Source organism: Daktulosphaira vitifoliae, unplaced genomic scaffold (assembly GCF_025091365.1).
Source record: "Daktulosphaira vitifoliae isolate Bord-2020 unplaced genomic scaffold, ASM2509136v1 Scaffold_2, whole genome shotgun sequence".
NCBI classification, from domain to species: Eukaryota; Metazoa; Arthropoda; class Insecta; order Hemiptera; family Phylloxeridae; genus Daktulosphaira; species Daktulosphaira vitifoliae.
Genome location: NW_026099573.1, coordinates 37,916,292 through 37,940,092, shown reverse-complemented (window position 1 = coordinate 37,940,092; position 23,801 = coordinate 37,916,292). Strand labels below are relative to the sequence as shown.

The 23,801-nt window shown below is 26.8% G+C and overlaps 1 protein-coding gene across 2 annotated transcripts in view; it reads left to right on the top strand.

Annotated features, from left to right (window-relative positions):
- Positions 1-23,801, top strand: part of LOC126898616 (uncharacterized) — a 59,884-nt gene that overhangs the window by 1,836 nt on the left and 34,247 nt on the right. The window contains exons 2-44 of one of the 2 annotated variants that reach the window (XM_050672854.1): positions 1,020-1,061; positions 1,125-1,282; positions 1,377-1,504; positions 1,861-2,002; positions 2,105-2,257; positions 2,522-2,720; positions 3,048-3,166; positions 3,230-3,354; positions 3,501-3,635; positions 3,690-3,897; positions 3,996-4,126; positions 4,182-4,348; positions 4,413-4,583; positions 4,648-4,757; positions 4,837-5,028; positions 5,160-5,288; positions 5,356-5,543; positions 5,624-5,806; positions 5,859-6,135; positions 6,191-6,332; positions 6,403-6,576; positions 6,645-6,940; positions 11,093-11,333; positions 11,417-11,565; positions 11,637-11,822; positions 11,891-12,057; positions 12,126-12,349; positions 12,423-12,585; positions 12,705-12,930; positions 12,989-13,202; positions 13,266-13,531; positions 13,595-13,795; positions 16,564-16,806; positions 16,995-17,147; positions 17,235-17,483; positions 17,644-17,793; positions 17,852-18,114; positions 18,200-18,326; positions 18,406-18,576; positions 18,736-18,881; positions 18,958-19,197; positions 19,259-19,457; positions 20,864-21,063. In XM_050672854.1, the coding sequence (XP_050528811.1) occupies positions 1,020-1,061; positions 1,125-1,282; positions 1,377-1,504; positions 1,861-2,002; positions 2,105-2,257; positions 2,522-2,720; positions 3,048-3,166; positions 3,230-3,354; positions 3,501-3,635; positions 3,690-3,897; positions 3,996-4,126; positions 4,182-4,348; positions 4,413-4,583; positions 4,648-4,757; positions 4,837-5,028; positions 5,160-5,288; positions 5,356-5,543; positions 5,624-5,806; positions 5,859-6,135; positions 6,191-6,332; positions 6,403-6,576; positions 6,645-6,940; positions 11,093-11,333; positions 11,417-11,565; positions 11,637-11,822; positions 11,891-12,057; positions 12,126-12,349; positions 12,423-12,585; positions 12,705-12,930; positions 12,989-13,202; positions 13,266-13,531; positions 13,595-13,795; positions 16,564-16,806; positions 16,995-17,147; positions 17,235-17,483; positions 17,644-17,793; positions 17,852-18,114; positions 18,200-18,326; positions 18,406-18,576; positions 18,736-18,881; positions 18,958-19,197; positions 19,259-19,457; positions 20,864-21,063 (7,747 nt within the window). Of the gene's footprint in view, positions 1-1,019; positions 1,062-1,124; positions 1,283-1,376; positions 1,505-1,860; positions 2,003-2,104; positions 2,258-2,521; positions 2,721-3,047; positions 3,167-3,229; positions 3,355-3,500; positions 3,636-3,689; positions 3,898-3,995; positions 4,127-4,181; positions 4,349-4,412; positions 4,584-4,647; positions 4,758-4,836; positions 5,029-5,159; positions 5,289-5,355; positions 5,544-5,623; positions 5,807-5,858; positions 6,136-6,190; positions 6,333-6,402; positions 6,577-6,644; positions 6,941-11,092; positions 11,334-11,416; positions 11,566-11,636; positions 11,823-11,890; positions 12,058-12,125; positions 12,350-12,422; positions 12,586-12,704; positions 12,931-12,988; positions 13,203-13,265; positions 13,532-13,594; positions 13,796-16,563; positions 16,807-16,994; positions 17,148-17,234; positions 17,484-17,643; positions 17,794-17,851; positions 18,115-18,199; positions 18,327-18,405; positions 18,577-18,735; positions 18,882-18,957; positions 19,198-19,258; positions 19,458-20,863; positions 21,064-23,801 lie in introns of those variants that run through there. The other variant, XM_050672855.1, reaches the window with a different exon arrangement.

The window sequence follows — 23,801 nt, the reverse complement described above, 5'->3', positions numbered from 1 at the left end:
AAACGCTTCGATGCAAATCTTTAGATAGTGTTTAATTTTAAAAAAATTGGTGTTTTATTCCAAAAGCTACTTGATCTGCTGGTTCCTTATTAATATCTCGATTAAGATAAAGTATGTCGAATGAAAAAGGGTTTATTAAAAAATATTATTTCTCATAAAAAAATTGTGTGGATCCATAAACTTTTCAATAAGTTATAGCATTATAAAGTTAAATATAATATAAATAATAAAATCGAGAATTTTCACACGAAAATTTATAGACTAAAATAAAATTTTAGTCTATAAAATTTCCAATTATAAAATACACACAATTATTCATATAGAGTTAATAAATTAGTTATAAAAATCTGGTTAATTGTTTTTTCGATCTTCAAAGTTTTTAGCAATGTTAAAATACTAAATTAAAAATAATAAATTTTACATATTTGTAAGATTGATCTTTTTTTCGTACAAATATGAATACTATTTATTACATATATTTTAAACAGAACTATAGAATATTTGTTTTTTTAATCATTCAGAAGTAAACCAAAATGTCTTTTAAAATAATTCCACTCAATATTTTAAAATTAATATTGAATTTGTTGAAATATTTTATAGTTTCAGTAAAAATAAATTTCAGGTACCTATTTAATAGGGATGGTATTTCAAAACTATTTAGTTTTTCATAATAAACGTTAACACTTTAAGCCATGTTTCTTATTGTCATTTTTGTATACATATAAAAATAAATAAAACTTACAATTTTATTCTTAAATTTGTAATTTTCTTAATTGGTTTGATCAGACAAGTTTAAATAAAATAATTTTATTATGGACATTTTCAAATTTATATAATTTAAAAAAAGTTTATCTATTCGCAATAAATAGTATTCATTGTTATGTTAGTCTAGTAAAATGATTGGTTATTATTGAATAAGTTACTATTATTTTTTTAGCATAAGAGTTTGGATGAATTAAAAATAGAAAAATTAATTTAATTAATTATTATTTATATATAAATTAATTATTATTTTTTAGATACTGTTAAATATAACAGTTGCTCAAGATCTTCTTGTCATAGTAAGTGTGTTGTTTGTAGTTGAAATAAATTTCATTAATATTAAAATGGTTCCTCAATTATAGATAATGGAAAATTTAAATATTTACCCAATGTTCAATATACATATAAAAACGCAATCAGGATCCAAACGACGTTTGATAAATCGAAAAATACAGCATCCATCGCAGAATTTAATTTTAAAGTGCATTTACATATTACTCAGTGTGATGGAATCTTAAGTGTAAGATATGAATCATGATTGTCGTAGAAATCAATCGTATTATTGATTTTTTATACTTATAATACAAATAATAAAATTAATTAAATTTGTGTAGATTAGTGAAACTAAAATTCATAAGGGAGTAAAACATAGAAACTCTTATACTGCCGAAGTAGAGGAAGAAGATATTTTAAATTTAGACGACGATCTTAGATATAAAGACCTCGAAGAACATATGTTACGGTATGTTATGTCTAAAATATAATATGCTTATAAAAATCTACTGTATATTATTTAGTAAATCCTTGTTTAAGACGACGTTTGGGAAGGTAAAAATGACAAACTTAAAAGTTCTTAAGGGTGGTAATTTAATGTATGGGAGTAAATAATGGTGAGCTATAATTCTTCTTTTCACACTATCTTCTAAATTAATAAGTGATAAGTAAAAAAATGAAACTTCTTGGTGTGATAAAGTTATGGTACTCTTTAGTCAAATCTTTTATACGACTCTGCTGGTCTATAAATTACTTAAGTCTCGTTTCAAATTTTGAATGTTGACTAATATAAATACATAACTGGTAAAATAAATCAAATTTTAGATTTTCATTCCACGATGGTCATATCAGTACTGTTTGTCCAGATGATGGTGAATCAGAATGGGCATTAAATATAAAAAAGGGTATATTATCAGCTTTCCAGAATCGTATGGAACGATTTGATATTCATCACAATGTAGCAGAGGTAAATAAAATATTCATATGAAAAACATAAAAATAATGAATATGTAATTATTAAGTTTTTAGTTACAATATTAATATTTAATCTCTAAGTGTAATGTTTTAGAGAGACGTTAATGGCTTTTGTCCAACAACATATTCTTTTCTGAAATCAAATGGTACTCAAATGATTGTAGATAAAGTAAAAGACATTTCGGAATGTACAGAAAGATACCAAATGCATTCAATAATTCCTACCTCATCATATGTGTTTCAAAGCGTAAGTATTGATTATAAATAGTTAATCATACACTAACAGGACATCTCGTATAATTCACGATAAAGAAATCTTCTCTTATATCTCCTAATGGCCTATAAGAACGTAAAAAATAAAAATCATACACAAATAAACTAGTTACATTACAAACATGACTAGTTATAAAATATTTAGTTATTAATAATTTACTGGGCTCTTTTTTTTTTTGTGGAAATTTAAATACATGGATAATAATAATTGAATCACTAATATTCATTACTTTTATAGAAATACCATAAATGGTCACCAGTGAAATCTCTTATTGTTTGCTATCATTACATTGATCATCATATAATTGTTAAGATAGATTGTCAGGAAAAACATTCTTTTCAGCCATTGGCTAGTAATGAGACTAATAGTGCAAGAACAAAAATATTCCAAACAATGGAGTTGATTAATGAAAAATATGTGTACTCGTCTGATGAATGTAACTATGCCATTTATATATATATATAATAAAAAATATGGTAAATCAATCGAGACTTGTTTTATTTTTTTGATACTCTTGTTATCGATAGATTACTTCATAGACTTATTATATTATACCTATACAGTGACTCGTAAAAGCGATAACACTTTTCTCGTCATTGACTTAATAATTGCATTATCCTTTTTTCGAAATTGTATATTTTTTTTGCACTTTATGGTGTATTATTGGCTTTAAAAGCTATTATAGTTATTATACTGACTCCCCGATTAAGGATAGCTAGAGAAGAAGATAAGCCTGTCAATAATTTTGTGATTTGTTTAATAGCATATGATATAACATCAAGACAACCATTGCTATTTAACCATGTTTTAATTATTAATCCAGACTCTACAAATACCGAAGAAACGATGAGAGTTCTTAAGGTTTTATGCCGTATGAGTGAAGTAAGTAAATATGAAAACGTTAATATTGAGTAAAATATTTCTTTTTAAACTGATTTTGTTAAGGGACAATTTAACCCCGATTTTCCTAGTGAATTTTATCAAGTTATTCAAGCTGCTAGAAAATTAACTTATGGTGGTTTGAAAAATGTATACGATAGTACACGCAATGGGTTATGTCCATCAGCTATGTAAGACAATTTATAAAATTAAATTTTTGAAAAAAAAAAAAAAAATAAGTAATATGTTTTAATATAAATACTTTTTCGGTTTTTCTTTAATATAAAAATTTACTTTAAATAACAGTTGAATTAAAAAATATACTGTTTTGTTAAAGGAAACACTTTCAAAGTGCTTTGGCATATATTCGTACACCTCCAGCTGTAATTTTGATGAAAGATATATTACGGGAAGGTTCTATTGGAGAAAGTATATCAAAAGAGTGGTTAATAGCAATTGCCATGTTTGACAGGTAGTTAATTGATAATTTATTTGGTACATTTTATCATTATACGATTTATATTAGGCCTGATATTCAAGTGGTTCATGAAATATCTCAATTAATTTACGAAAAAAATGTATCACCTAACACGTTGCTCAGTATCACATCTCTTATTCACACTTACTGTAGAAAAAACTCCGATTGCACAGAAGATATAAAACTTTTAAGTAACGTGGCTTTTATCGAAGAAAAAATCAAGCAGAATGTATTTATTCATAATAATCGACAAGAAGTAAGTAACTCTTTAAAGTTAATTTTTTTTATTAATATATCACTCAATTTAGCTAAATTAAATACCAAGTTTATTGTACTACATATTATTTTTGCAAGGCATTAGTTTGGATGAAAAGTTTAGGAAATATGGGATTAATGTCTGTAAATACGATTAATACACTCAATTCTGTAATCATGAATGATGATGTAGCATCAGAAATTCGAGTTTCTGGTGTTAAAGCGTTTAGGTGAGTAAATATGATACATTTATAACTTTTTATAATAAAAATATTATATTTTTAGACGATTTCCATGTAATACCACAAGGCCCACAATGTTAAATAATTATCTTAACCAATCTTTAGACTCAGAAGTACGCATTGCCGCTTATTTACAAGTTATGCGGTGTCCTATTTACAGTGTAGTAAGACATATTGTAGCAGCATTGGACACAGAAGAAGTTAACCAAGGTTCATATATTTAATGTTGTAGCAATATCAAATAAGATTTATATTATTATATTTTTGCTTTCAGTTGGTTCATTTGTTTACACTCATTTAAAGAATTTAAAAAAATCATCTATTCCCTACAATTTAGAAATACAAACAATGCTATCTGGCGATATTTCGAAAAAGTTTAAAACAGATATACGGAAGTTTTCAAGGAATTATGAATTATCCTTTTTACTAAGTGAATATGGAGTTGGTATGTTTACGTGTATTTCATTTTAGTTTGGAATAATAATATTATGTTTCCCAAACTAATATAGGTGTGTCAATTGACAGCAATGTTATATTTTCACCAAAATCATATATTCCTCGATCAATTACATCAAACCTGACACTAAGTTTATTTGGTGAATACATTAATGTGATAGATGTAAATAATTTATTTTAAATAACATCATTAATTTAATCTTTAAAAATGTTGATATTAATATTAATTTTTGTATTGATAGGTAGAAGTTTATGGTGAGGGCTTAGAATTTTATTTGGAAGCATTATTCAAACCAGGTGGAGTATTTAGTGCAGAACAAGTCAAGAAAGGATTAGATATGTTGCGTGTTGTACGGAGTATTTTACCGGAGACTCTAAGAGATAGAATAAATGCTCTGCCTAATATTTTATCTGAAAATATACCACCACCAAAGGTTTGATTATATAACATAAACCTATATATATATATATATGTATAAGTATTTATTTTTGTTTTATTCGCATAATAAAAACTAAGATTAATTCTACTTCCTTTATATGTTTTACATAAAAATATATTTTATAGATTTCTATGGCATTTAAATTGTTTGGTAATGAAATCAAGTTCTTGCGATTAAATGGAGTCGATGAAATTAATGAAGCTATCAAATCATTTGACATTTATAACATTATGAAAAATTTTATGAATGGAAAAGTTAATATAATATTTTAATAAAATTGTATAATCTAAAACTTATTATTTTGTATTATATTATCTGTAGGAATTTAAATATGATCGCTCAGCAATGTTCATGGACCTAAAGTATGTTGTACCTACTGGCATCGGAATGCCGCTTGCTTTAGATGTTGTTGGTACTTCAGTTATTAACTTTAATATGTCAAGTTATATTAATTCTGACGCATTTAAACAGCTTGGTGAATTTAAATTACAAGGAAAATTGCACCCTAGGTATTACTTTTAACTGTTTCAAATGTATTTTAATGTTGTATCATTTATTTTTAAATTAACCTCTTTGCTTTGTGCTTTAGTTTGGCTTTGAATTTAGAAGGATCGATGACTATGGATCTCCACTATGAAACGACTCAAGCTAAAGTTAAATCTAAATTGTTTTCTTCGACGGCTTTAGAAGGAACAACTGAAATAAAAGGTTATAAATTTGTCTCTTTAGTATTCAATTTACCAAAAACGAGATCAGATATCATCAGCATAGAGTGAGTAATTAAATATTTAATAAAACGTGAATTTAATTCAACTTTTTTTTAGATCGGAGTTATACTTGGAAAATCATAAATTAGAAATTGATCTGCCAACTTTTCAAAAAAATGCTGTAAATGTAACTGCATTACCTTACAGTCTACCTATTTTAGAGGAAATGATGGGACTTAAACTTTATACTAATTATCGAATTCCTAATATTACTGAAATTATCAAGTCACCTATGATTATATTTAATGGTCCTCTAAGATTGAGTGTTTTTCTACAAAAATCTGATACGAAAGTTAATAAATACATTTTAGAATACAAATGGTTAACTAGTAAAGTAGGTGTTTGCTTAATTTCAAAATATTTTTAATTATAAATTATTATTATTTTAGAAAAATTCAACTATTAGCGTCGAATATCAGACACCTGGATCGGAAATAAAACATTATATGAAAGCACTCATAGAAATGGATTCACAAACTCAAAATTTCACTCTATTAGTCGAGGGCAGAACTATTAATTTACAATCATTAGGTATTAAAATAATAATTTTTTTCTTGTTTTTCTTAATTTAAAACTATTTATTAAAAAATTGTTATTAAAGGTCAATATAAAAATTCCCCGATGCATAAATTAATTACATTCTCATTAGACATAAATAATTTTAAACATATTGATTTCCTAACGGAACTCATAATTCAAAACGAAAAATATGGTCGTCGTTACTTACCTAAAGCTTATTTAGATATAAATGGTAAAAGAATCGCCGAAATTGAGGGTTAGTACTCACATGTGAATCAATAAAAAGTGATCACTTTAAATTAACAAAATAATTTTTTTCTTTAGGTCAATATGAATGGGTTGAAAAAAAAGGAATATCTCAATGTGATATTAATTTAACATTTAAAACAGCCAGATTAGATTCTACAATAGTAGGTTATATCAAGATTAGCGATGCGTCTACTGCACTTAATTTACTTTTTGAATATACATTTGATCAATCAATAAATCCCGAAACAGTTAAATTGGAAGTTAAAATTAGTGAGCGATCGACAAAAGCATTATCATCAATTCAAGGAAATATGCAACTAGAATCTTCAGCATATCCTCACATCAATCATATTATTTCAACTACATACCAAGTAAGAGAGTTTTATTTAAATTTTAAAGAATTTTTAAAAAACTTGAGCTTTTAAATTTAAAAGAGCAATTATAATTTGAGACCTTTTAAAGAGATTGGTTTAAAGGGATTATAATGCTATAATTTTTGAAGTCATACTTCTATACAAAGAGTCCGAAAAATAAAGATTGTCGCGTATCTTGGTCGGCATTACAGTCATCCGTCACGTTCGGCTGTAACGTTTGGCTGTCACGGACGGATTCTATTGTTTTATTAGGTATGCGGTCAAAATTCTATTTTTTCGCGAATATAAACGTTTGTTAAACGAATTTTATTGTCTATTAGGTATATTAGGTATATTAAAATGTTATTGTTCCATGAACGTATATATTTAATAAATATATATTTGATAAACGTAAGCGTTTAGGTTCTATGATTGTTTGAAATTTATTGTAGTAATATAATTAAATATTTTGAAGTTTAGATTCATACAACTTGATTTTTAATATTAAAATATTTATTTTAATTATAAATTACTTTTTAATAACAATAATTTATTGCTAATACATATAAATTTATAATTTGTTAATTAAATACACTGCGAGTTTTAAAAAATTACAAAAAATTAATTAAACAAATTCTAAAAATTTTTATTTAATAACAAATGCACAGTACTTTAATTTTCAGAAATTCTATACATTTTATATTATTACTTAATATTAATGAAAATATAAAATATAATGTACTTTTTATTAATAATAAAATAAATGAATTGTAAATAATAAATATTTAATAAAAAATAATGATTAAATAATTTTATTATATTATATTATGTATAAATAATGAAATTTAAAGGTATTATATTTATTTGTATTAATAAAAAAAAAAGATCAGATTTACATCTATCTATTTCCCGAATTTATCATGTTACAAAAGGTCCGTTTTATATAAGTAAGGGGGTCAAAGATAGTTCTTTGTTAGACAAATGATGGACAGAAAAGGTATTCAGAATGACTTACATCAGAGAGCAGACACTGCCAATGAAAAAATTACAAGAAAAATCTCGCTGATACCCTGGGGATCGACCCAGGACTCCGTGCGCCGAACACATAAGTTTCTACCCACTAAACCAGGCTATCCCTTACGTAAATTTATATAAATAATTAAATAAATATAATATAAATAAATGTAATATCTATAAATTTTATTAATAATGTATATTAATGTAAATAATACAACTTTACACCTCTCCTATAGGCTAGGACGTGATTGGAGAGGTGGAGAGTTTAAGCATTCAGGGTCAGTTGTGCAAAAGAGTGGTGTTATTGACGAGGATGTAAGACACAGAATTAAGTGCGGGTGGTTAAAGTGGAGAGAAACGTCTGGTGTGTTATGCGATAAGAGAATTCCAATGAGGCTGAAAGGTAAATTCTACAAGACTGTAATGAGACCATCTATGATGTATGGTTCAGAGTGTTGGGCAGTTAATAAGAAAGTAGAGCAGAGAATGAGTGTAGCAGAGATGAGAATGTTTAGATGGATGAGTGGAGTGACCAGAAAAAATAGGATTAGGAACGAGCATATAAGGAGTATAGGTAAAGCGTGAATAGTAGATAAGATGAGAGAAAATAGAATTAGTTGATTTAATCATGTTATGAAGGAGTGGAATCGGAAAATGTAAGAACAGTTATGGAAATGAATTTTTAAGTAAAAAGAAATAGAGGAAAAAAAGAGATGGAGGGATGTAATTGAATGTATTGAAAAGTATTGAAAAGGAAAAAAGCTAACATTTGTTATGTGCAGGAAACTGATTGAAAGGAAGAGAAAGCAAAGAAAATAGATGAAGGTTATAAAATAATACTCAGGTAAGATCAAAACAAAAAATAGTGTGAAGATAATAATGGATGAGGAGATAAAAATTAAAGTAGTAGAAGTAGTTAGGAAAAGTGACAAAATAATAGTCATAAAATTAATCTTCAAGGAAAAAGTTTTGAATATATTAGGTACCCCAAATAGGATGTGATGAAATAGACAAAGAAGTGTTTCGGTGAAATATGAATATATTATAGTATAGGGTAAAAAAGAAAAAGCTGTATATGGTATTTATAGATTTGGAGAAAGCATATAATAGAGTACCGAAAGGGATGATGGATATAATTACTAGAGAAATACAAGGAGAGTTGCTGTGATGTTCGCTGACGATATAGTGTTAATATAAGAAAATAGAATTAGTTGATTTGATCATGTTATGAGGAGAGTGGATTCGGAAGATGTAAGAACAGTTATGGAAATAAATTTTTAAGTAAAAAGAAGTAGAGGAAGACCAAAAAAGAGATGGAGGGATGTAATTGAATGCGATATGAGAACGGCTTTTCAGTGTGTATATGATGAATGAAGATCATGTCAAGTAGATGTTTAGGATAAGGTTTATTATATATTAGGCCGACTCCAATAGTTGGGATTAAGGCTAGGAAAAAGAAGAAGATATTAATGTGAATAAAAATATATTTTAATACATAATATTATCTATTCAGAGTGATTAGTTTATAATAAACCGTACAATTACTTGCAAAATACATACAATATTGGGAAAAAAATTGTTTTCTTTAGTTACATATAATTTTTCATTTATCAGCTAATAATTACTTTTAGGATAATCCCTTATAATTTATATAGATGTCATTTATATAGATTTTAGACACTATGCAAAGCTGAGAAGATAATAATTTTGTTATGATGTGTTTTTTATTTTTAATTGGTAACATACATATTTAATTAACTTATAAAATAGAAAATTATCTAATTAGTCTGATTCGATAATAACTTTTCTGGACCAGTGTTTTGGATGTTATTCTCATTTTTATACTTAGGCAGGACAAGAGTACGGTCGGGAAATAACTATTGATAAAAATAGCAGCACCTACTCCTCACCACTATTCATTGCTTTGAATTGTTAAGAACTTCTAAAATACTGGTCCCAGAGTTGTTATCGACTGGTCATTTTCTTAATTAGATTATTTCCTAATTCATAGGCTAGTTTGTTATGTGTGTTACTTACTATTAAAAAAAAATAAAGTTCACATACCTTTAAGTTTTGGGATAATTCTAAAAAGTAATTATTAGCTAATAAATCAAGAATTATATATAACTAAAAGAAACTATTTTTAAAATTTAATCAAATTTCATTTTCCAATATTGTATTTATTTTGTGAGTAATTGAGTAGTTTATGACAAACTGATCACCCTCTATATACTATTATTAATAAATAATAATTGTAACTAATATAGTATATTTTATAATATAATTTAACATCGTATCATCGAAAGTTAAAATGCATTAAATAACTTTGATTGAGCATAAAATTAAAAAAAAAATAAAAATGAATGCAATTTTCACACGATATCTTCATAACGTCTTATTAAGTTATTTCAGTTATCATAAACCCATTATATCATTCATGGCAATAGAATATGAAAATTAATAATAATAAATTAAAATAACTTCAATTGAAAATAAAATTTTTAGGTGTATTTTTTTATTTTATTCCAATACAAAACTAATATTCTATCAGTTGAATAACTCTAAAAGAAGTTATACTTCATCCGCGCGTACTCATAACACCCATTGTTTTTTTTAAATTATCTTTTGTTTACATATAAATTGATAAAACTCATTACTTTGTAAGGTTAATAGAAAAATTAAGTAATACAATATGTCTAAGACCTAATTGACAACGCATATAATTTTTGATACAATCATAATTTTGTTGAAATTAGTTTTTTAAATAATTATTGCATCCTCAAACTACGTTTAAAGTATATTTTTTATTTTATCACTAATAAATAAAAAACAAAAACTAAAAAAATTCCATTTTTAATTATCATTTTTTAGTTCTGTTTTTTATAAAAAATGTTGACTATTTTATATTAATTTTAGAACAAATACTCTTGAAGTTATAAGCCTTTTAATTAATAGAGTAGGTATGGTTTTAAAATTCTTTATTAAAAAGGGATTGAAAATTTTATAAATGGAATTTTTTAGTTTTGTTTTTTTTATTTATTACTGATAAGTAAAAAAAATTTAATTTAAACGTAGTTTGACACTGCAATTTCTATTTAAGATTTGAGACATACTGTAAATAAATTTACAACATTTTTTTTTTAATAAAACTAGAAAGCTCAAGGACATACGGAGTTTCGCGTTGACTTCGTTAACTATCCGTACCTCGAAGACAACAACAAAAAATTACACGTTGAATTTGGAGTTGCCCAAATTAAGTACTACTCTGGTAGTAAAATTAACTTGAACTTGTTCATTACAAAACCGTCAGAAAAGATTATGTTTAAATTTATAACAAATTATGCGAGCACACAAACTACGTCTAATACAGCTGTATTAATTCAATACGCTCCTGGTATACCTATAATATATATATATATATAATTCTATAATAATTTAGAATTATATTTTAAAAACTATTATTGTTTTTTCTTATAGATAAAAATGTTACAATAAAATTAGACGTTCTTACGCCTCAGAGTTTGTTACTTAATGTTGATGGTCGACTACGAATAACTACACCGTCAGCAAAGCAGCCGTTAGATGTTCACGTTGTTGTTAAAGAAAAAGTTGCTAACGAATATGATGTAAGTATCTGAATGAACTATAAAAGTAATTCATCGTATGATGTGAAAGAAATTTTATTTTTCTCTTTAAGATTGATTTTGAAGGTACTTGGTTTAGTGGACAGAATTTAAACGCCCGAGGGCTTTATCAGGATCATTCATTTTATTATTTGACAAGTCATACACTTAAACTTTTGATACAGTCTCATATGTTTAATGACATAGTATTTATGGGTAAACTTTACGTATCTGACGAAGAGTACAGAATTGAATCATGGGTAAAAACTTTTATTTTACAGATTGCACAAAAAAAAAAATAAAAGATTTATATGGTTTTATTTGCTAGGTGGATCATAATAATACAAAACATGCAATTTTATTGAGACACATTGCGCATTCAGACACGCTATATGAATCCTTAGGAGAATTAAAACTGAATACTAGTATTTATTCATTAAGTAATATAATAGATTTGGCACAACATGAATTAACACTTGACATACATCTAGACCAGTAATTATCATATAGATGTTATTTCCATTTTATTCATAGACTCTAAAAATCATTAATTTATATTTTAGATATAGAGATGTATCAATCTATGGAAAAGGGTTTGCAAAAGAATGGAATTCTCATGTAGTCTTTGATATAAAATGGGATGCCAATAGAGATCCAGATCAAAAGTTGTATGTCACATTTATAACCAATACTAGCGATATAATAGACGGTGAAAGATTTTACGGTCTTACTATTGTCGAATACCCTGGTCGGATAATTAAAACTGATCTAGAATTGAAATATATTGGTATGAAAACTAAACTATTTAATTTATTCTCATTGTATCTTTAAAGTATAAGTTATCTAATAACATTCATTAGGTCAACATTATTATGTTCTGAGTTCTTTTGAATGGAATCCAACGTCAAAAATAGATTTTTCATTTTTACTTGAAAATGATTTGCTTTCAAAAGGTAACGGATATATAGGATGTAAATTGTTAACGCCTTTTGATAACTGGACGAGAACTATGTATGAACAAAGGTACTCAACATTTGTTTTTATTAATCTCTGGATATGTTGTTGCATAATGTATTAGAAAATAAATGTATAAAATTAGAAAATATATCAAGCACTTTAAAAATTTTTTTTTTGTTATTTAGAATCATTATTGGTCCCCAAAATTTGCACACTAACGGTAGTGCGGTGTGGCAAGGGACACAGTACTTAAATTTTGATGTTCAATCAGGTTATTATACTTTAGAAGATGATTTTGGTTTTTCATTTAATACGGCTGTAAAAAGTTCTTTAAAAGATTTGAATGCCATTCGTGTTTACATCAACCATAATTATGGAACAAACAGCTTCAATACGAGTATCTCATTGCAGGTGTATATGATTTTATAAAGTTTATGTGTACCAATTTTATTTGTATTACCTCTTTCAGATTAATCCAAAATACGTAATATCATTATCTATAATGGGTAAAATTAATACTACGAAAACCGAAACTATTTACAGTGGATATATAAGTACCTTAACGCCTTTTTTTTACTATAAAATGTTCAATTTTGAAACTCAAGTTGGTTTTCAAGAAAAAAAACTCAAAGGTATCATGAGATTACAAATAGACGAGAGTAACTTTACAGCCGAGTTTCATGGTAAATATACTAAAAAATCATATTTAAAACATTTAATGAATACCAAACCTCTACGTTTTTAAGGTGTATATAAGCCTCTAGACAACAGTAAAATATTACTTAGACTAATCACACCTTATGAAAATTATAAAGTTTTATATGGAAAATTTGGTTATAAATCAAGAGATAAACATTTGTTTTTTAACATTTATGGAGAAAAATTGAAGTTAGGAGGTGAATTGTTATACAATTATAAAAACTTATCATACTATAATATAAAATTGCAAATAAACACTCCCGTCGATCCCCTAAAGCAATTATTGATTACCGGAAAACTCAATAGTGAATTTGTAAGATTTAACATAAAAATTTGATGCATTATGAATATATTTCATTAACTATTTTCTAAATAGGTGGATTATCGAGTTGGATGGAATCATTTCTTGCTAGGATTTACTGGTGTATCACATTACGAAAGTTGGTCAGATTTAGAATATGGATTGAAAATCTTCACTCCTCTAGAAAATTTCAACTATAGCAGCGCCACAGTAAAAGTTTACATAATTGATGACATTGATTGCAAAATTATGGCGGTTTTACCGGATTATTCCAAGGTAAGTACATTATAATATATATATTATACTATGATTTTAACGCAAGTACAATTGATATGTGTTTCTACAGTACTTATTTAATAATTTACAAAATTTGACAATAAAAAGTAATGATTTAAATTTTAACAATTTAAATTGAATATTAAAACAATATTAATACGAGCCTTAAAATTATATGATATATTATTTCAATTACACCATTCAAAAGAATTGTGAATCTTCCTCTTTTTTCTCAACTTTATCCCAACTATTCAGAGTAGCCACTATTATCCTAAACATACACTTGACATGATCTTCATTCATCATATACACACTGAAAAGCCGTTCTCATATCGCATTCAATTACATCCCTCTATCTCTTTTTTTCCTCTATTTCTTTTTACTTAAAAATTCATCTCCATAACTGTTCTTACATCTTCCGATTCCACTCTCCTCATAACATGATCAAATCAACTAATTCTATTTTCTTATATTAACACTATATCGTCAACGAACACCACAGCAACTCTCCTTGTATTTCTCTAGTTCTTTTATCCATCATCCCTTTCGGTTAGGCTGGTCCTTATTTTTCAACTTTATAATAAATTGTGCGGCACCCCCTAATTTTGTTTATTTTTAGATAATAATGATTTTTGTTGAGTTTCGTAAGATTTACTTACCCCCTTCGGGTGCCGAATGAGGGTTGAAAATCCACTAAATAGGGTGGTTTTTTAGTTTTCGTCTAATATCTCAACAACAAAAGCTCAAAACGAAAAATTGTATAGAACANACAACAAAAGCTCAAAGCGAAAAATTGTATAGAATAAAAATTATAGACCTTAATATTTTCTATATAAATTGTATCTTTGCAAATTCTCGTAGGTTGATTTTTTTCCTCGCCAGGACAAAAACAAAAAAATATTTGAATAGTTCGGTACATCAAACAATTATAAAAGTATTTACGTTTACAGGGACAACTGATTATAATATATTCAAAATAAATTATAAAAAGATTATAAAATATACTCTATAATATAAGTTAAAAAAAATGCATTTTATAAATTAGCACACTAAGGTGTCAATGAAAGTACTAGTATTTCTTTACATAATTGACATTTAAACATGTTGTGAATATCTAGTTTATTTATTGCTGAAATTTTCCAATTTTTTGTCACTAAGCAAGATTATTGTGTTCATTGTTGCACTTTAGACCTTTTACATTATTTGATAATGATCACAATAACTGGAAAATTTTGATAAGTTTGGCTACTTTAGTAATACGATCAATTTATTATCTAATCATTCGCCACTTTTATTTACAACTTGTTTTTTTTACTCGTTTGTTCCGCGGTTCATGCGTTTTGGTATTGTTTAGTGTTTTTTATTTATTCATTTATTCAGCTTAATTAATTTTTTTGAGATATTTGAAAATGACGCGAGAATTTATTTATTTAATTGGCCCAACTAATATTCAAATTCTTGGCAGCAAATTACCCTCCATAGGTGACATAACCCAACCCAACCGAAAGTTTCGGTACTCTATTATATGCTTTCTCCAAATCTATAAATACCATATACAGCTTTTTCTTTTTTACCCTATACTATAATATATTCATATTTCACCGAAACACTTCTTTGTCTATTTCATCACATCCTATTTGGGGTACCTAATATATTCAAAACTTTTTCCTTGAAGATTAATTTTATGACTATTATTTTGTCACTTTTCCTAACTACTTCTACTACTTTAATTTTTATCTCCTCATCCATTATTATCTTCACACTATTTTTTGTTTTGATCTTACCTGAGTATTATTTTATAACCTTCATCTATTTTCTTTGCTTTCTCTTCCTTTCAATCAGTTTCCTGCACACAACAAATGTTAGCTTTTCTCCTTTTCAATACTTTTACTAATTTTCTACTTCTATCAGTTAATGTTCCAACATTCTACGTTCCTATTATTACTTTATATCCATCTTTCTCTCTTAAACATGAGTCCAGTTTAGAATTGAATGATGATGTCCTTACACTGTTGACACTACAAGTGTTAGGTAGTCCTGTAGCTAGCACATAAGCTGTCCGGCTGGTATCAAACACATTATTCTTTAATTTTTCTTCGTCTCTAACTACTTTATTTCCTCCCACTTGTTGTTCTCGCATGTATCCGAGATGAGACTATCTGCCTAAGTCTGTTCTAGACTCCTCATACTTTGACAAAACTTTACACCGGCTGCCGACCTGACGCAACCTCATTAGTTGCATCTTACGACTGGCAGAGAGGCTGTGGAAGTATTTTTATCCCCTATCCACATATAATTAAAAACAAAAATCCTCGTCATTTTTATAGTTTATGTTTAAACACTTTGATGCTGTATACTTTTTGTTGTAAAAAGTTTTTAGGATATTTTGAAGAACAATTACTTCTATGTAAACTTTCAGATTTAAGATTAAATCAAAATATATATTACAATTTATTTTGAAATATATGCTTTTTTTAACGTCCATTTTTTCTAAATCTAATTATTATTTTACTTACATCTTATAATATTACTTATATTAATCTATTAATTTTATTAAGCGTAATACTTCTAAGTATAACTTAATGTTCTAATAAAAATTATTTCAGTTACGGCTTTTTCAAAAAACTTGAAAAAATAATTTTCTTACATCTTAATTAAAATTAATTTTTTTTAGTTAAATTAATTATTTTTATCCCACACAGTATCATACATATTTTTACTAATTAATTGTTATAAATGGACTCATCAAACTGTAATTTTTATTTTAGATTGGAATGAAACTTCTTTATGAAACTATACCAAAACAAGATGAAATAAATGAGTACTACTACGACGAAGACGAAGAAATGCCAATTGTTTTATACAAAGCACTGTTAGAAATTGATACAGCGTATTACCCGTCTGTAATGGCTCATTGTAAAGTGTCACAATACGATATCAAGTATACAACACAAGTAGGCTTGTCAGCAATTATTATCAACGTGTCACTGACTGATGAACTTTACTTGAAAGTAATTTTTTTTTTTTTAATCTAATTTTTTCTCATTTTTGTTAAAAATTTTTAAAATACAAGTATATTTTAATGGTATTCTTTTATTTATTTTATTAAATAATAAATTTAGAATCAAATTATTAGTATTCATAACTTTTAATAAATTTGTAAATGATATTATAGTGTGTTTTTAATATAATTTTGTAGAATTTCATGGATGTTAAAAATGAACTCTACATAAATACATCATATGAACGATTTTCAAACGTATTTTCTGAATTTTCTATATTTGCTGAAAATGAAAATCACATAGCATCTAATTCTATAGTCTCAATAGTCAATTTCAATAAAATTTTGAAGGTAATTGTTTAAGTATAATAAATATTGTTTTAACTAAGTTTCACATAAGAAACTTATTAATAATTTTTTTGTTATTACTATATGAAGACAACTTTAGAAGTGGATTTTTTCATGACGTCTTTGTCCGATCCTGATACGGAAGTTTCAGATGATCCAGATGCACCGAGTAACTTACCTTCTGGTACATATATGACTCAAATTTATTTGACTTCTCCATTCAAATTATTAGAGTTTTGTAACTCTACCATAATTGTTAAAATATTAAAACAGTTTTACGAAACTAATATAACAGTGAAAACCAACTATACCAATTTGCACTTAATAGGAAATATGGAGGTAATTTTCTTAAATTGTTAAATAAAAATATATTTCTAATAAAGATATATAAGTTTTATTAATTTTTTTTTTCAAATTCAATTATTGGCTATTAATTTATAATTTATTCATATCTGTATTATGATAGATTTTTAGATAAGTTTATAAAATTTATTCTCAGGTTTATGAAGGATATTTTGATACTGAATTAGACGTGGATATTACTTCCAAGCTCTTTGATCTTCCAGTATTCCGAGTGCGCGTCAAAAAAGACTACACTGAAATCGAAAAAAAAGTTGAATTTTTGATAAGTAGACCAAATAGTTTTTACGTGAGTATAAAAAATAGAATATTATAATTACATATTAAATTAATTTTTTTTTTAATAGATAAACGAAATTGTATTTGACATCAAAAGTTCATGGCACATAGATGGTTACAACTTCATAAAATTAAACGGTGAAATCACTACACCCTTTGCTGTACTTAGTCATGTCCAAGGAAATCTACAATACTTCCATCAAGTTAACTCGAAAACTTACTTTTTGGAATCATATTTAAACTATTCTAGAAAAGCTGAAATGAAAGCAAGAGCTCAGCTTAAAGAAGATTCTGTTACACTTAATCTTGAATCGTCTCTTGAAGGTCTTAAGTAAGATTTTCAATGTCATACAATTATTTAGTATTTATTAGAACATCTAAAAATTAATGTATAATATAAAACTAAAATTTTTTAGAAACGTACATTTTTTGGGTGTATTGATCAATAAAAATGGTCGAAGGTCAATTGAAGCTAGTATGTTTGGAGATCAAACTTATAGAATAAGTGGTTGGGCGTCCGCCAATCATTCGTGTCCATTAGCTGTAAATTTCATTATTATTTCTTAAAAAAAAATCTTTATACTTATAATTTAATGATACATTAATATTACATTTTATTTAGCTTGAGGCTCACTTAACCAAAGAAGAAAAGGCCGTTGGTAGTATATTAATGGAAGTTCAGCAAAATTCTGATGGTTATAAAATTCTAGCAATGTTGCAATCGATAAAGAAGATAATTCGCTTTAATACCCTTATTGTTTCCACAAATAAAGGAAATATGGCTACTGTAGAGGTATATGCATTACATGTTTTTAAATTTTTTACCTAATCACATGAAGTATTATTAATATTCTATTATTATTAATATTCTGTGCTTTAAATAAATAAAAATAATTTTGTTTTTTACAGAACTTAAATTAACATTATAAAATATATTTATTACTTATATTAGATAGCATCGTTACAAGATACATCAGAAGCAATGTTTGTAAAAAGTTCTTTAGTATTCAAAAGGCCTGGTATATACGTTGTCAATGTTCAAGGTGAATCCATAATAGATGGTATATCAACGTTATTGTTGGGAGATGTAAAGCTCTGGTAAATCATAAAAAAAAATATTGTTTATCATATGTTTGATATTAATTTAACACCTTACAATAAAATAAAAAAACAGGTTCATAGGTGATAAAGGAGTAATTAGGAGTTCTATGAATTCGAGATATTTGCAAGGACACTTTAACATCGACTGGGTGCTATCTCTACCTCATCAAATTTGGGGGATTGTTGATGTTGAGTATACTTTAAACAGAATGTCATTCCAAAAACTATTCACACAAATGTATTTTGTTGCACCTGAAAATAGTATAAGTCAATTGACTTTTGGAGCTCGTGTTGTAGCTAACAACAAATGGACGTATGGAACTTACTGTTTTTGTACTTTCTGTAAAATTTTAATTAATTACTTTTTTATATAGATTTCAAACTAATTCAACAGCCATGATACCATCATTACGAAACATATCATTTGCAACTAATTTAATATTACCACAAAATGTTACAAATAAGTATTCAATTGTCGGGAATTTAAGGCTAGAAAACCAATTTGAATACATTTCTCATCTCTTTCATTACCGAGCTCCAGATGTGAACTATGAGTTTGCTACTTTCAGTGAGGTTAGTATTTTTTTTATAGAAAAATACAAAAAAATACTTTTAGTTTTTTATTTAGAAAACTATATACGGTACAATAGGATACGATAAAAAGGTTTTATACTATAGAAATAAGTTTGTCAAAAAAAAAAAATATATATATATAATAATAAACAGTAACAATTTTTTTACATATATTTTCGAATTCGAAAAAAGGAACAATCGAGATATTTATCTAATAGGCTTTCGATAATCTATTTAGTTTTTACTCTTTAAAAATTACTCCTCAGTGTCATTTTTAAGAAAAGGATGCAACTCCTAAATTATCAGAAATTTGAGATGGTGTTTTCAAAAAGTCCCTTTCATCGTAGACATCTTTTTTCAACCACTTATGAATTTTTGTATATCTAATTTTAAAATATTTAATAAATCAAATCAACTCAACATAGAAAAAAACTAACACTTCAATATTAATAACATAACGTGCGATGTAAGCAATGAAAATTGTTATCGCTTTATATCCGGTTAAAACCTATGATGTGTGTATATGGGGCCTCATATACACACATCAAACCTATCTGTTATTCTTTTCAGAAAAACACTTGTCAAAACTAAAGGATTTTGATTATTTATAAATAAACTGTGCCTGATATATTATACTGTTTCATAAATTACGTAAGGCGTAAATTAAGGCTGCTATTATATGGTTATCAATTGCTTTATAATATTATTATAATTACCTACAAGTGACTATGCATATCATAAAATTTACGAGGAACATTAAATTAAAGAAGTCCACTGAATTTTCTCAATTAATCATGATACGATCATATAAGGAGTGTTCAGTAAGTAAGGAAACGGATTTCTATTGTTCATAACAATTGACCTGTTTCCTTACTTACTTAATGAATACTTTGTATCACTGATCATAAAAATCGTCTAGCCTATTCGATCCTGCTTACCCGAATATAACTTTTATTTAAGTTTAAAGATTACGGTATTAAAAATAACCTCAGTTTACATTAAACTATTATTGAGCATCTTGTTAATATATATATTTTTTTTAATTTCGGTCCTATATAGGTTTAAAGAAAAAATTGTAAATTGTAATGCAAATTGGTTCATATCGATGCTCATTACTAATTTAAAAAAAAAAGATTTTCTTGAATACTTAAAATTTAAGGATTCTGAATTAAATTATCTGAATAATTTATTGTAGTATCTGTAATGAAAAATTATATTAGGCCTGTTATCATTTTTATTATCTATTATACAGAGTCTATATAATTGGTACATGAGTTGTTTAGCATAGTTAAAAATTTATCGGATTAATGTGTTTTGAGTGGATTACTTGTCATTGAATAGTGTCAAATACAAACATTCTAGTCCTTATTAAACGTTCGGTTTATGTATTTAAAATTTTTTTTCAGATTCACTGGGACGAAAAAATTAACGGATTAATGTCTTGGGCTTATAGAACTGAAAATCGAGTATTTTTAATCGATACTTTTAATGGTGTCACTAAAGACAAGTTTTATGACGTAGAGAACGTATTCGACGCTAGCTTCCTAAATCATAAACATGTTTCCAAATTAGTTTATCAAAAACCAAGTAAACAGCATAAAATAAAGTAAGTTGTTTCAATTAAGTTTTCCAAGTGATTTTTTGTGAGTTGTAAACACAGCTAAAATTTCTTAGAGATGACAATATTGACGTATGTTAACAAAATATACATCGACCACAATATTAAAAATCATTTCAAATAAAAATTTCAAAGTAAGAATAGATACTTGGAATGTTGGAACATTAACTGGTAGAAATAGAGAATTAGTAAAAATATTGAAGAGGAGAAAAGTTTATATTTGTTGTGTGCAGGAAACTAAGTGGAGAAAGAATCTTTGATTTCATAGTATCGTATGATCTTGTTATGGTTATTACTTATTTTAGAAAGAGGAAAGAACATTATATAACTTATAAGAGTGGAAGGAATAGATCACAGATTGATTATTTTATGTGGAAGAGAGAGAGTGTAAAGCGAGTAAAATATTGTAAAGTAATACCAGGCGATAGTGTAACTACACAACATAGACTGATGGTAATGGAGTTTTGATTTACCGGAAAAAAAATAAACAAAAATAGAAGAAGCACAGGGGGAAAATCTAAGATCCAGAGGTGGAAATTGAAAGTGGAAAATGAAAAAGAGTTTGTATAGACGGTAAAAGAGAGAACGGTGTGAATGTCGAAGGAGACATAAATGATGTGTGGAATAGATTTGCTAGTTGCTTAAAGAATACTGCAAAGGAGATTGTTGATGAGAGTAAGAGTAGAATGTAATGAAACCTGGTGGCTGGATGAAGACGTTCAAAAAATCATAGAATATAAGAAAGAGAAATTAAAATATGGTAGAAGAGCAAAAGGAGAGAAGATTGGATGAAGTATAAACGCTTGTGCAAAGAAGCTAAGTATGCAGTAAGTAAGGCGAAGTTTAAGAGGTATGATGAATTGTATGACAGGCTAGGAACAAAGGAAGGCGAGAAAGAAATCTATAGACTTGTAAAGATAAAAGAGAAAATGTCTAAAGATTATCATTATACAAGGTGTATAAAAAGTGTTGATAATAAAGTACTCTCGAGTGATGGCGATGTGAAAAAAAGGTAGAAAGAGTATTTTGAAAAATTATTGAATGAGGAGTACCCAAAAGAGACATTAGAGGATATCTTGTGGAATGAAGGACTGGTAGATTTAATTAGTGAAAAATAGGTATGGGAGGCTGTGGCATCAATGAAAACGAATAAAGTAGTAGGACCAAATAAAGTGCCACTAGAAGTATGGAAAATATTAGGCGGTGTTGGCATAAGTTGGTTGAAGGAACTTTTAAATAATATCTTATTAGAAGGGAAAATACCAAATTAATAGAGGAATAGTTTTGTGGTGCCGATATTTAAAGGTAAAGGTGACATACAGAAGTGTGGAAATTATATACGCATAATGATTTTGAGTCATAGTATGAAAATTTGGGAAAAGCCAATATATAAGAGAATAAGAAATGAGACATTGGTATCTAAAATCCAGTTTGGATTTATGCCTGGTAAGTCAACAATGAAGTCAGTATTTTTTGTGAGGTAACTAATAGAAAAGTTTAGGGAAAAGAAGAAAAAGCTGTGTATATGGTATTTATATATTTGGAGAAAGTAGGAGGAGTATCACAAGGTTTTCGGGTTAAAGTAGGAGTGCACCAAGATTCTGCTTAGTCTCTATAGTGATGAATGAAATTAATAGAGAAATACAAGGTAGGTGAATTGAGATCTGTGACAATAGGCGAGGACGTGATTGGAGAGGTGGAGAGTTTTAAGTATTTAGGGTCAAGAAGAAAAAGAAGAAGAAGATTTCAAATAATAATTTACATAGAAATACAATATATACTACTTCTATATTTTAGCTTCGATGCGAAGCTAGGAAGGTATTGGTTTTACTATGATGTGTTTTTTTTTTTTTTTGTGTCTGTTACCACTTTTTCTCAGCTCTCACCGAACGGATTTCACTCAACGATACGTCAAAATATCACAAATCGTATCTAGTCGAAGACATTACCCTTCAAAATTGAAAAAATTTCCCTCGTTCCCCGTAAATGGGGGAAACCTCCAAAAAAATTACAAATTTAAAAATCGCTAATTTTCGAAATTTTTTCAATTTTTTTTACTAAAAACTGCCGTAACTTTTTCAAAAATGAACATATGAATATAATTTTTTTTTTATAGATGCTTGATTTCTTTACTTATCATTTGGTATATTTTTTTTGTAAATTTGACCTTTTTTCTTCCCACAGGGGCGGATTTAAAATGACAACTTTTTCACAAAAACTTAACTTTTTCAACTTAACTTTTGAAAATGTTCCGGAAGGTCTGACACTTTTATATATATCTTAAATTAAAGCTAATGTAATGTACTTTAATTTGAAAAAAAAAAATTTGACCTCTGGACTTGTCTTCATGGTGAAAACGGCTACCGAATGCTATTTTTGTGTGAAAATTTTCGATTTTATAATTTACATTTTTTACTTTAAAGTGCTATAACTTTTTAAAAAATGTATGGATCAATACAATTTTTTCATGAGAAGTAGTATTTATATACATCTTTCATTGGATATACTTTTTTTTTAAATCAGACTATTTCCCTATATATGGGGGGGCTTCAAATATAAAAAATGCATATAGAAAGTAGAACTTTTTCAACTTAACTTTTGAAAGTGTTCCGGAAGGTCTGACACTTTTATATATATCTTAAATTAAAGTTAATGTAATATACTTTAATTTGAAAAAAAAAAATTTGACCTCTGGACTTGTTTTCACGGCGAAAACGGCTATCAAA